General features: G+C 33.6%; 1 protein-coding gene across 4 annotated transcripts; it reads left to right on the top strand.

Moving 5' to 3' along the window:
* Window positions 1-2,603: 2,603 nt before the first annotated feature.
* On the top strand, window positions 2,604-8,810 carry LOC110097483 (non-specific lipid-transfer protein-like 1). Of its 4 annotated transcripts, none has more exons than XM_020823856.2 (5): window positions 2,604-2,922; window positions 3,006-3,069; window positions 3,162-3,261; window positions 3,353-3,448; window positions 8,640-8,810. In XM_020823856.2, exons 1-4 carry the CDS (start codon window positions 2,791-2,793, stop codon window positions 3,432-3,434), a joined length of 378 nt encoding a protein of 125 aa, XP_020679515.1. In that variant the 5' UTR covers window positions 2,604-2,790; the 3' UTR covers window positions 3,435-3,448; window positions 8,640-8,810. The 4 variants fall into 4 exon arrangements, with proteins under 4 accessions (XP_020679515.1, XP_020679514.1, XP_020679513.1 ...); XM_020823855.2 differs by lacking the exon at window positions 8,640-8,810 and adding an exon at window positions 4,605-4,865; XM_020823854.2 differs by lacking the exon at window positions 8,640-8,810 and having other exon boundaries at window positions 2,616-2,922; window positions 3,353-3,620.
* Window positions 8,811-14,405: the final 5,595 nt, after the last annotated feature.

Here is a 14,405-nt window from a genome sequence, read left to right as displayed (position 1 = left end):
ATTCCTAATTTTCATATTATTTTTTTAAAATTCATTTTGAGCATTAACCACCTCTTTCAAAATATCCTTTAATAAAGATAAAATATTAACAAACTAGGACATCATGGTTTTAAAAACTCTAAAAAGAGTTATTGATAGTTTTAATGTTCTAAATGCAAATATGAAAACTTACTAATAATACTTTTACAAATGATTTCTTATAGTTCCTTCAAGTATTTCATTATTCCTTTATGATTTGCTCTGATACTAAATATGGTGATTGTGTATGATGGTGGAGCTTAATTGGTGGATGGGAGATTCTCTTGCAATAATTAGAAGAGTAAAGGTTAATTTGGAAGAGTTTAGTTTGAAGGTGGAGGTAAGGATTAATGAGTTTAGATAGTAATTCAGAATTCATGCAATCTAATTAGAAATTGAACTCCAACTTCTATCCAATGGATATTCCTCTTTAGATATCCAAATCCAATAAACTTGGGCTTCATTTAAAATTTAGGATGCCCATCCACCAATTGATATGACTAATTTGTAAATGGAGAACTCTTTTAAGATAAATACAAATAATTAAGGATAATTTGGAGGAGTTAATTTCATGGTAGGGATAACGCTTAAGTAGTTTAGGTAGTAAGACAAAAATTTTGCAATCTACCTAGAATAGATGTCAACTTTCTTTCTAACGGTTCCTCCTATATAGAACCTGAAATCAAGGTGAGGATGTCTCCTTTAATTTTAGAGAGTTTGATAAGGATTGAAAATGTTATTGGGCCAACTGTGCTTTGGATGTACAATAGGTTGACAAAGTTTTTTTATTTTATTGTGGACATTTATAGATCAAGTGGATTTCATAAATTACTCATGGAATGGCTCAAGGGCATCATCTAGATAATATCTAAAAGTTTTTGTTTTTGTGGAATTTTTTTTTTTGGATTTTTATGGGTCTGAAAAGAAGTTACTAGGTTGAAAAAAAAAAGAATAAGAAATTACAAGTTGGTTTGATTACTTTCTAAGATTTTGACTAGAACAACCTCAAATAAATTCATGATTATTGAAATATGAGATATTGGATACATATTTGGAGATTTTGATGGGTTTAATGGAGTTTTGATTGTTCAAATTTTAGCAGGAACAGAACTAGACCAGAAAAATATCATGTCTTAGGTAGCCTTAGTAATTTGGATTCAAGCATAGATTTTGTGAGATGGAAATGAGTTTGGGATTTTTTTTAGGATGGAACACAATATGTAGACTACATCTGAACATGATTACATTAAGTAAACAACATGAAAAAAATTGTACTTATCAAAGAAGAGGTTCAAGAAGATCACCCAATCCTCTTGAGTATGGATGGCCACCAAGCCTCCAATCCACTTGAAAATTCTCTTTAAAACAAGTAAGAAAATAGAATCTTTCTTTAATTTCAATCTTAGAAAATTTAGTAATAATAAAAAACACATGAAAATACACATCCATTCTTTTAAATTCAAAATAAAGAGGGAAAAAGAATGGAGGGAGAGATTGGCCCCTTATTAGAATCGACTAGCAACCACCTATAATCATCTTCATCTCTCATGCATACTAGCATGGCCAACCCTTGCATCTTTTTCATGTCTTGGACTTAATCTATTAAGCACTAACAAAAAGCCAAAATACATCAACATGAAGTCCACATAACAATTACAAAATCAAATACATAAAAATACATGAAAATACATAAAATATTATACTAAGCGAATACTACTTCTTCATGTGCACTTTCTCTTGTTCTCGCTCTTCATGGTTTCTGCTTTTTATGCTCTTGCTCTTCATCTAATGATAAAGCCACTTTCATGTGCTACATCACTCAAGTGTTTGGCGACTTCATCAACCTCTTCATCCATGAAGGAGACATTCTCTTTAAGTGTTGTGAAGTAGATGAGAGAAAAGAAGGACGCACTCGGGACAATTATGACTAATAGACATTTCAAATTTAAGGGTTATTGAAGAGTAATTATCTTTGATAGCACTCCCAAAATGGAGGGGGGCGAAGAGGTAAGTGGTGGGAAAGCTGAGCTTTTGGAGCCATCATTTATAAGAGCTTAACGTCAGCCTAATTTGGGTGAATGGAACGGATTAGGTAAAGTTAGGGTGGAAACGAGCAAGCAGAAGGAGGCGATGTGCCGATCAGGAATCCTAGTAAAAAATGCTAAGAGGGGGAAGTATTGGTTGACCTTCGCTCTTCTATATTTAAGCTGAATGGAAGTTTTTGCCGCTCATTTCTATATTAAGGCAGCCAGATCAGAAGAATTCCTCACTCGCTAGGCTTACTTTCATCTCGATCCATTTACACCACAGGCTAAGCAAGAAATGAGTAGGACTAATAAGGATGCCAAAGGTCTTGGTGGAGGCGACGTGCTATTGAGAATTGGGGACTTCAATTAGGATTTAGTTTCCGTCTATCACTCATTCTTGTTCTTTTTTCTTAAAAAATTAATTCTATAGCTTCAAACTATTTACACTACACCGTAAGCAACTTAACCCTACATCGTGAGATAAACTATGATATTATTGCTGTAGATGGTTAAAAAAAAAATTATTTCTGTAGATGGTAAGCAATTTGGACATATAAAACTTCACGTCACATGAACTTATTTAATATGCACCCACCTCTGGTCACTTCACCTAGCAAATACGGAATCATCTCTGCCTACTCGCTCAAAATTCCCAACTTTGTTGCATATTTGATCAGCTTCTCTCTTGCTCCCTCTCTCTCATCTCATCATAAATTGTATCGCGGCTTCAGACTGAAGGAAACCAATGGCCAGACCTGGGATCTTGCTAAAATCGGCCGCCCTTCTTGATCAGATGAAAGCTCATCTCGCCACCGACGCCGGCAAAGACCTCACCAAGAAGATTGGCCTCGTCTATCAGCTCAACATCGCCCCTAAGGTCTTTCATTGCCGCCCTTCCTCTCTCTTCCTAACCCTAATCACTATAATTAATCTGCCCCGCCTTTTTTTTTTCTGCACAAGAAGAAGATTGGAGTCGACGAAGTGATCTACGTTGTCGACCTCAGGGAAGGCAAAGTCACCCAAGGTCTCGCTCTCCTCCTAATTCCCCTCTTGTTCTCATCTTCTCGAATTTTTAAAAAATTTTGGCGTTGGTTTCTTCTTCTTCGTATCCATTAGGCGCTTTTGAGGGGAAACCCGACGCCACTTTCTCCTTCAAGGACGACGATTTTCTCGCTATCGCCAGTGGGAAAATGAACCCTCAGATTGCATTCATAAGGTAGAAGTTTATCGACGTTGCTTTATCAAATTCTGTACTTTTTAAAGGAATGTTTTGATTTTTATTGTATCCTTATTCTGGATTCATACAGGGGAGCTATGAAGATTAAAGGAAGTTTGAGTGCTGCTCAAAAGTTCACTCCTGATATTTTTCCTAAGCCCTCAAAGCTTTGAGCTACTATGGATCTGTAAGAATCCTGTCCCGTGCATAGAAATGTGTTCAACATCCTTATATTTAGAATAATGATTCAGTCAAATTGTATCGAAATGTTATAAGGAGAGTTCTTCTGTGAACTTGGATGGAAAGCTACTAAAATGCTTCCTTTTTAAAGGTTATCAGTATTACTTTTTCACTTTTTAGTCCTCAACTCTAACATTAAAATTGTCTGTTAGAATAAAAAAAAAAAAACACTTCTGAATTGATCTTATCTCATATAGTGAAAATAATGAAATTTTCTTGATGAACAATAACTTAGGCTTCGTTTGGGATTGCTGCAGCTTTTTGTTAAAAAAAATTTATGCTAAAAGGCAACTTTAAAAAACAATAAAAAAACCATCTCAAATGAAGCCTTAATCCTTCAATCAAACACTCTTTATATCCATAAATAAACATAATGTAGTGAATAGTTAATGAAACTTGATTAGCTTTACCTAAAAAATTCAACTGGTGCATCATAACTGCATTCCAAGAAATTAAGCCATGGCTAAGGACCAATCTTTTTTTACTCTACATACAGTGTAATATTAAAAAGATGCTACAAGCTTGTTAATCAAAGTAGTATTCTCTATATGCCTTTAAAAGCACTTGAGTCTCCTTGCTCTTTAGCACTAGATTTTAAGTTTTGATTGTATGCCACTTCAACATATGAGAAGTAACTCTCATATCCAGATCTGCATCATTTGATAGGTTGAATTTAATGGTATTTTACTTATTGACGATTTATTTGTTAAGTAATGCACCTGAATAGGTATAGTTATTGGAAGGCGACTGTGAGCATGTTTTCTTTATTTTTTAAAAATTCTATTAATATTCTCTTTGATTATTTTAATATTACATAGAACACTTGCTTGCTAATTGGTTTTTAGTATCTGTAACTTGATTTGGCTTTAGTGTGTTCTTGCATTAATTTTGCTTATTAGCTCATTGAAGATGACTGGTGTGGTGCTTCGTTAGTGAAACCTTTAAGTTGGTTTTATAGAAATAAAATCGCAACTCATCTTATTAGTTGAGGTAGTTGAGATTTTAGTTTTACAATTAAGTGGTCTTAGATTCGAATCTTACATATACAGTGTGTGAGCTTCTAATTTAATTTATTAATTTTTTTTTTACAAATACTGTTACAGATATTGCTCAAAGCAACATGCCAGGCACCTACTTTCATGATAGCAATTCATTTTCATACACAGAGAAGTTTTCCCACTTCCTCCTACTCTGATGTTACCTATCTGCTCATCAGTACCGTTGCTTACTGTTCTCTGCTTCGTTTCATGATAGCTCTGTTTTTACATCTTCTACTCTTACTTCTTTACCTGCAATATTCTTTGTTTACTTCACCTTATTCTATTGTTCTACATTGTCTCTTGAAATGAATACTTATCCTCTCTGATTAAGCATTCTCTTCATGGTATCAGAGCTACTGCCTTAAGGTCTTGTTTCTTTCTAACTCAAATATTATCTATCTACTGGGTTTAAATGACTGCTACAGCATCCCCGTCTTTAGTATCTTCTTCATCCAACATTATCAATTCATCTATGTCAGATTTTCACATCTCCACCCAACTAAAGTTTCTTATGAAGAATTTCAAAAATGTAGTTCATTCTCCCTTAACAACCGAGAATCATCCAGTGTGGAGATCTCATGTACTCCAAGTATTTAAAGCCAATGGGTTTGATGGCTTTCTTGATGGAAGCACCTCAAAACCAACCAAATACCTTTTCAGTACTGATGAAGTTCCCTCATCAAATCCACAGTATCATCATTGGATGTTAATTGATCAAAATTTGACAGAAGCATTATACTCAGTCATCTTCCCTTTTTTATTACCCTATGTTTTGAATCTTCATAATTGTTATGATGTTTGGCAAACAATCGATAAAAGATTAACATCAACAAATCAATCCACATTTCTACAACTCAAGAATGAGTTGCATTATATTACTATGAAAGACATGACTATGACTCAATACTTTTCTTTGCTCAAATCAAACTAGATGTGATTAATGCTGTTGGAAGCTGTCTTGATTCAGAGTGTATCATCTTATATACTTTGAATGGTTTACCTTATTCATACAATGGGTTCAAAAAAAGCCATTCGAACTAACTCCATCCTATCAACCTTGATGATCTATACTCACTTATGTAGTGAAGAAATCAACTTAGATGTTGAATCATTATGTGAAGCAATTATAATTGACACTTATGTAGCTCTTAATACATTTTCAAGTCGCTGCTGAGGAACAAATACTAATTTCACTTGTGGATGTCCGTACAATTGTGGTGGCCGGAACAATGCAGGTGGAGGAAATAGAAACAATCGTTCTATCGAATGTTAGATTTGTTTCAAATGTGAACACTCGGCTGCTTCTTGCTGGTTTCAGACAAATTTATCATATCAGCCACAAAACTCCACTGCATTATAAACAACTAGTACTTCAACTACTCCTGATTGGTTTCTTGATACAAGAGCCACATCACATTTGACTTTAGCATCATTGTTGCATTCTGCTCATTCTTATCAAGGCTTTCAACAAATATAAGCTGGAAATGGTCAGACACTGCCAATTGCTATCACTGGACAAGGTCTTCTCCCTACCCATTCACTTAAGCTTGTTCTCCACCCCTTATATCATGTTCCCAACATCTCTCATAATCTATTATCAGTTAAACAATTCGCAACTAACAACAATTGCTCTATCTCATTTGATTCTCGTAGTTTTTAACTCAGGGAATTGAAGTACACTCATTTGAAGGAAACACAAAAATATTATTGAAACAACAAGAACTCTACTCTTTGATGCTGACCTTCTTTATAATTTTAAGGTTTATGCCACTTTAACAACTGTTTATCTAATAAATGGAATCCCCTCCCCTACCACATTCAATTTATCTCCCTATGAACTGCTCCACCACTAATCTCAAGATTATAAACACCTCAAATCCTTAGGATGTCTGTGCTATCCTCTACTACCTCCACATACTCATCACAAATTTGCTCCCAAAGCTCTATCATCTATTTTTCTTGGATATTCAAACAACACTAAAGTTTATCGCTGCTTTCATACTCCTACTAGCTAGTAAAGTTTGCACATCCATTCTTTCCAAATTCCATGAAAATATTTTTCCTTACAATCCATCTTCAAGTAATCCCTTCATTAACTTCAACTACCATCTCCTCTCACACACCTCCGCTTACGTTAGTTCCAACATCCAGTTCCCCTTAACCCATTTCTCCATATTCGAACATTTCTTCCACTCCTCCCATAAACCACTCTCCAATACTTCCACCAACTGTTCTACCCACAATCTTCCCTATAAATTTCTACTTCTAATTCTCACCGCTCTTCTAATCATTCCACACCACCTATTATACCTCCAACTCACTCCATTCTTATCAAATTCAAAACTGGTCACCTTAAACCAAAACATATATTTACACTTCTTCACTCAACCAATCCTGAAGATCCCACTAGCAGCTATACATCTACTGTTAAACACAAACATTGGCAGCAAGCAATGTTTGATGAATTTCAAGCTTTACAAATGCAAGAAACTTAGGCATTAGTTCCTCAAAATTCACAAAATATTATTTGTTGCAAATGGATATTTCGTACTCAACCACATGATGATGGATCTATTGCTAGACTTGAGGCTCGTGTAGTAGCCCAAGGTTATCAACAACAATATGGATTGGATTTTTACAGATACATTCAGTCCTGTAGCTAAGATACAAACCATTCATATTTTCTTATCCATAGCTATCAACAAAAATTGGTTCATCAACCAACTTGATGTTTCTAATGTATTTCTTCATTAGTAATTTTTAAAGACTATTTGCATGGCTCAACCACATGGTTTTAAAAACACAAAGCATCAAACTATGTTTGCAAACTGAGCAAAGCTATCTATGGTCTAAAACAGGCTCCTCATCAGTAGTTCTCCACATTCACATATCATCTTCTTCACTGGGTTTTAATTCGAGCACAGCAGATCCCTCTTTATTAAACTAATCAAAACAATCTACATTAATCTATTCATTAGTAGACGGAGATGACATTTTACTTATGCGCAACAATGTTCAAACAATCTCTGTACTAATTTCCAACCTCCAGAACAAATTCAAATTTAAGAATCTTAGTTATCCTTCATATTTTCTTGGACTACAGGTGACTAAAACCAAATATAGTCTATTACTGCATCAGTATACTTATGTCACTACAGTCTTAAATTGATCTGGTATGATTGATTCCAATCCAATCTCCAGCAAACTAGATGCTACTACAACCGTTGCTTTACCTTTTGCAGATCCATTGCTATATTGCCGTATAGTAGGACTTGACAATATCTCACTTTAACAAGACCAAATTTATCATTTGCTGTCAACCAAATCTATCAACATATGCATTTACCTCAAAATTAACACTTCAATATATTGAAACACATTCTCAAATACATTAAAGGCACTGCTGATCTTGGTCTATCTATTGAACCTAGTTCTTTAACATTATCAACTTTTGTGGATGCTGACTGGGTTGGCAACATACTGTACTTAAAAATAACAAATAACGTTTATGTTTTTCATGGATCAACCATCATATCTTAGTATGCCAAATAGCTATCTTCCGTTCCATGCTCCTCAGCAGAGGCTGAATATAGAGCACTTAGTTCTACTGCTACAAAAATTATTTGGCTTGGCCGACTTCTCTGTGAATTTCAGATTTCTCCTCTACCACCAACACTCGTCTGCTGTGGCAACGTGTGTCAGCAATTTCATTAACAAATAATCCAATATTTCATGCAAGGATCAATTATATTGAAATCGATCATTACTTTATTCGTGAATGCATCACAGCAAGCACTCTTGTTGTGAGGCATCTCTCCACAATACATCAAATAGCATACATTTTTACAGAAGGTCTTCCTAATAACAGATTTACTCTACTTCAAGTAAGCATTAGATTGATAAAAAAGATTTAAAAGCAAATAATCTATCCAATCATATATTTAGTTAAATAAAATAGATAAGATATTTATAACGTTGTAAATTTTTGTTAATTTGATTATTTAATTTAATTTTTAAGTTATATAATGACGTAAATGCCTTCATAATTTGGGAATAAACAATGAGCTTCGAACACTTGTTGTGATGCTTTGCTTACAGGCTGAATTCCTCTCCTGACTATTATGGGGAAATTTTACCTCTTCAGCCCCAAGATGTGCCCAAAACTGCCTTCAACAAGTGTAAAAGGTTAGCCTATAGCGCCTTTGTAATAGGCCGAAAAGCTTCCCTAACAGACTCTGTAATTTTATCCCCTTGCGTTGTGGCAAACTGCGAAGTTGGCTTAAAAAAAAAAAATATTATATAATTCTTAAAGTCCTCGATCTATTTTTTAATCTTTACTATAAAGATTTGTAGGCAATTGACTCCTTTAAAAGTTTTAAAATATTATGATCTTTAGGCAATTGCCCGTAGAATAATTAAACACATTATATAGAGGTGTTATTGTTAGGGAACCATGAGTCAAATACAAAGATAAATAGTAAAGAGAATTCATCATTTTATTTATTAATTTGAATTCCAAAAATATCCTCACAACTAAAATTTGTTTTTGGGCGCTGCCCCTTGACCCCGCAACCTTTGCAGTCGAACACCGTCAGGGGGCTCTACCCTTTTGGACCCTCGACATGTATGCGAAGCGTACAACGATTAAAGATATGGAGATATGAAATGATATGTTTTAAATGTATACAAAACTTAGAAAACATTAATTAATCTCACTTTATATAACGTTAAATATTTATGTTTAATTTCCCCTTATCAAAATTTTTTATACAGTTTTTTTTTCTACCCTGGTAGATAACTGCTAGCATCACTCAAATATTATATATCTGATTAAATTATGAGATTTTCTTATATCTCAAAATTAAAAAAAAATCAAATATATAGTTGATAGATGCTAAACAACATAATATTATATAATAATTAGTTAATACACCTGCATTGAAAGGGAGGTTGAAATAATTAAAATAAAATAAAAATCTTATATGTAATGTAAGAAAATTGGAATTAGTGTAATTAAAGTTGAGAAAATAAATTTAAATAAAAGGGTAAATAATCTTTAATAAAAATTTTATGCTGATATTATGTATATTATAAATTGTTTCATTATTTGTTAAATAAATATGTTCAAATAAAATCAAATCTTTACTTAATTATAAATATAATAACATAATTATTAATTTTTAAATATGTTTAAAATGGAATTCAAATTAAAATAATGTAAACATAGATGATTGTGGAATTTAAAAATACTTTAATTTAAATAAAAAATAATATTTTGTAACTGTCATATAATTCAGTATGTGTCACTTCGATTTCAATGTACACTATTTTATGATAGACATGATAGTTGAAAAAGCACTAGGCCACTTAACTCATAAACTAAAAGAAATGATAATATGCTGGTGTTAACCTTATTTTTTAGAACTTTTATTAGGTCCTGTGTAAGAACGTAGAGGAATGTCCGGTCGAAGGCAAAATCCCGCTAAAAAACTCGGTATTTGCTCGGTATTGCTAGGTATTATTTGATAATAACGAGGAATACCGCTCTGTGAAGACCAATACCGAGTTATACCGAGCTAAACCAAGCAATACCGAGTTGTACCGAGTTTTTTCTAGGAAAAACTCGGTACAACTTTTGTATAACTCGGTATTGCTCGGTATAGCTCGGTATAACTCGGTATTGGGTCTTCATGTGATGGTATTCCTCGTTATTGTTTGGTATTGCTCGGTATTTGCTCGGTATTTCTCATTTTTTGGCGTGATTTGGTCTCTGACCGGACGTTCCTCTATGTCCGGTAGGAGGACGTAATAATTGTTCCATTTTTTAATGAAGTTGGCTCTACCTTCTTAGAGATTAGCCTTAGCACTTAGATTTCCTAACTTAATATAAAGTCCTTCTCATAGGACTCTTTTTTAAGTGGATTCCTAAGAACATGGCTTTGGCCAGCTTTAGAAAATTCAAAATTCTAAGTTGACTTTCTAAAAGACCCTTAAATTATACTAACCCTAATTTGGCTCTTGAGGTGTAGAAGACTCTTGAAACCTCATTTGGAACACTATAAATATTCACAACTCCATTTGTGAGGGTCTTGGTGTGTGCCCATGAAAGGGCATGTTAAAAATATCATCCCTTTCTTATTTTTTGGTTTATCTGGATGGATAGGAATGATTTAAAACATAATAATGTTAAGATGGATTTTATTTGTATCTTTATTAATGTGAAGGATAAAGTTCTTCAATTGTTTATTGTTAATTTGATGAAGTATACCAATTTTAAAAAATTGCAAGTTTGTGGCTCTGCAATTTGTTATTTTTTCACTATTTCTAATATGGAGGGGGAGGTTAAGATTGAGAAGTGGTTAAAACTAAAGCCCCCCTTTTACAAACTTAACTTCGATGGGTTGGTTAGCAATAATTATAATGGCTTTGGTGGGATTACTGAAGATCATTATGGTAATGTGCTTTGTGCATTTGTTGGCCCATTAAATTCTTCTATAGTTCATCATGTTGAACTCGAAGCTCTTATTTATGGGCTTAATCTTTGTTATTCTCTGAATACCAAGGACATTTGGGTGGAAGTTGATGCCAAATTATTATTTCATTTTATTTAGGGCAATGTTTCTACCAACAACCATAAGTTTTGTAATATTAGATAAATTAAGTTTTTGCTCTCTCATTTTAATTACGTAATTTCTCACATTTATCGTGAAGGTAATTGTTATATTGATTGGTTTGATAAGTTTAGCAAGCTTGATAGCTTCACGGAATTTAATGTTTTTGAATTACCCAGTATTTTGAGGGGGGTTATGTATATGGAAAAGACTGAATCGCCTTACTTGAGGATTTAATGATTTCCTTGGGTTTTTTTTGGTTGTTGGCTATTTCTGTTAGGTTGTTTGGTAATGTTTCTATTTTTGGTAATGTTTGGTGTGTCTTTTTCAATTTATGTTGGATTTTCTATATTATTTTATTTTCTGGGCTTTTATCCCTTGATGGATGGATGATTGCAGACCTTCTATTTTGTTATCTATTTGTATTTTGAGGGTTTAACTTTCTTTGCATATAAGACCATCTTTTTTTGGAGGTTTCTAGTCATGTTTATGCTCCTGTTGGTGTTATCCAACCATATTGAAATTTGATTCAAGGACTTAGCATTTTGATCAATTAGAGCTGTGACTATACACACACATTTAAGAGTCTGCAGTGCATTGCGAGAAGTTACAATAGTAACATGAAAATGATCGTGCTTGGTCACATGATTAGTTCGCTTTCCTGCACCACTATTTTTAGCCACCAGCTCCTAATTTTTAGGAAATCACTTAGTGAGTGGGAAAATCTAAAGGAAAATAAAAAAGAAACTTGCATGTTTAAACTTAACCAAAATTATTATAATGTTTGATCAATTTCATATAGGATAATCTAAAAAAAAGAGCTCAATTTGATGACCTTGGATAATCTTATATGATCTTTGATTTTATATAACTAATTTTACATGGTGTCTAAACATCATACAAGAATATCTTAGATGAAATTTAACTAATTATTCTATATGATTCATGTATCATAATGTATGATTAGAGGTTAAAATTTAACTATTAGAGTTTTTTAAGAGCCCACTTTATAAGCTCATGATATGACATGAGGGAAGATATTTGAGTAGTTAGAGATATTTTTTTAAGGAAGATAACTCTAGAGAATGTCCAAATGATAAGGGAAAGAGAGGAGGTGAGGTTGAGAGAGGGGCTTTGCCTTGTAGGAGTCAAGTGGTGTGAGGGGATTCACATGCTTGCTCCAGCTAGCCTTCAGTTTGATTCCTCCTATTGTGTTGGTGGAGATCTTAGCGAAGAGCTCTAGGAAGAAAAGCCTTCAAGCAGAGGAATTGCTAGTCGAAGAGGCTAGGGATCGGCATCTCCATTGAGCAGCAATACCGAGTTGTACCGAGTTTTTTCTAGGAAAAACTCGGTACAACTTTTGTATAACTCGGTATAGCTCGGTATAACTCGGTATTGGGTCTTCATGTGATGGTATTCCTCGTTATTGTTTGGTATTGCTCGGTATTTGCTCGGTATTTCTCATTTTTTGGCGCGATTTGGCCTCTGACCGGACGTTCCTCTACGTCCGGTAGGAGGACGTAATAATTGTTCCATTTTTTAATGAAGTTGGCTCTACCTTCTTAGAGATTAGCCTTAGCACTTAGATTTCCTAACTTAATATAAAGTCCTTCTCATAGGACTCTTTTTTAAGTGGATTCCTAAGAACATGGCTTTGGCCAGCTTTAGAAAATTCAAAATTCTAAGTTGACTTTCTAAAAGACCCTTAAATTATACTAACCCTAATTTGGCTCTTGAGGTGTAGAAGACTCTTGAAACCTCATTTGGAACACTATAAATATTCACAACTCCATTTGTGAGGGTTTGAAGTCAATCCAAAACCCAAAACACAAGAGAATTCATTAGTGGGCCCTATGGGTTAGATTTCCAATCAACTTTAGATTGACCCAAATATCTTTTATGGGCCTCAAGGAACACCTTAATGATCTTAGATAGATAAATAGACCCCACCAAGTAACCCTTAGATCTATTTGGGAACAAAAAAAAGCACTAAAATTTACTAAATTGCCCTAAACCCTAAATCCCACCATATATAACCATTAACTCTACATCTCATCCTAATGGCTTTGGACCCAATCCATGGTTTAAGAGTCTTGGACAACCCCTTTAACCCTTGGTGAAAGATGGTTTGACCAACATCAAATGTTAGCTTAAGCTTATCCCAAACTTTTAAAATTTTCATTTGACATAAAAGTTGAGTCTAAATATTCTTAACTCATATTAAAAATATTTTGGCCCAAGATTGACTCATGGTCAACCTATGTTTAACCAAAACCTAAAGCGAACCCTAAACCCCTTTCAAACACTTCAACCTTGCCATATAGCATGGGCTTTGAGAAAAATGGCTCTAATCTATATTAGGATCATTTGGGTTCACGGATGACTTAGGGTTAAACTCTTTGACCATGGTTAATTAATGGTTGAGCTAAAAAAAACTTTAAAACTATAAGTTTGGAATTTATCATCTAAACTTAAGCCTAGCACTTAGAATTTGTTTCTAAACGATTCTAAATCATTTTTTAGGCATTTAGACTCATATTCCACCCATGGTCAAATTTTGTTTTACCATAGTGCCAAAATTACTAAAATATATGTTAGACTTATACTAGGACAAAACTCAACCTTTAAGCCTTTTAATTGTATCTAAATGACTTAATATATTTTAGAGTAATTTATGATCATGTTTATTAACTTATGGTAAATCCTAGCTTATTATTGGTAACCCAAGTTCCCAAAATACCTGTATAGGACCTATCTTGGCATCCTTTGGCTAAAACCCAAAATCTTGGGTTTGTATGATATGAGAAAGTTGCTTGTGAAGAAGGATAATTTGTTCCTACTACTGATGAGTTTTTTGCTAATGGAGAAGCACATAATTCTCAAGTGAAACCAGTTACTGATTCACATAGTAAGGAGAGTAATTATGCTTGTATTAAGGATAGTGAAGGCTTTATAAAAGTGGGAAAAAAGAAAATAAAAATAGTAAAACTGTGGTGTGGTCCACTTCTCATTCTATGAGGGTTCAAACTTCATTAAATGTTATAAGAAATGTGAGTGGAGTGGGGGACACCATTTCTTTTGATAGAGTGAGGAACCTATGTAGGGTTCATAATATTTTTTTTCTTGAACGCTTAATCTCTTCTTCTAAACTATCTTATACGGCTAGACATCTTGGTTTTAATATGAGTTTGCTAATTGCAATGAAAAGATTTAGAGTTTTTGGAACAATCTTGTGAAAGTTACAATTTTTGTC

The sequence above is a fragment of the Dendrobium catenatum genome, unplaced genomic scaffold (genome assembly GCF_001605985.2).
Source record: "Dendrobium catenatum unplaced genomic scaffold, ASM160598v2 fragScaff_scaffold_1067, whole genome shotgun sequence".
Taxonomy (NCBI): Eukaryota; Viridiplantae; Streptophyta; class Magnoliopsida; order Asparagales; family Orchidaceae; genus Dendrobium; species Dendrobium catenatum.
The sequence above is the reverse complement of the archived record's forward strand: the minus strand, read 5'-3'. Positions and strand labels throughout refer to the sequence as shown.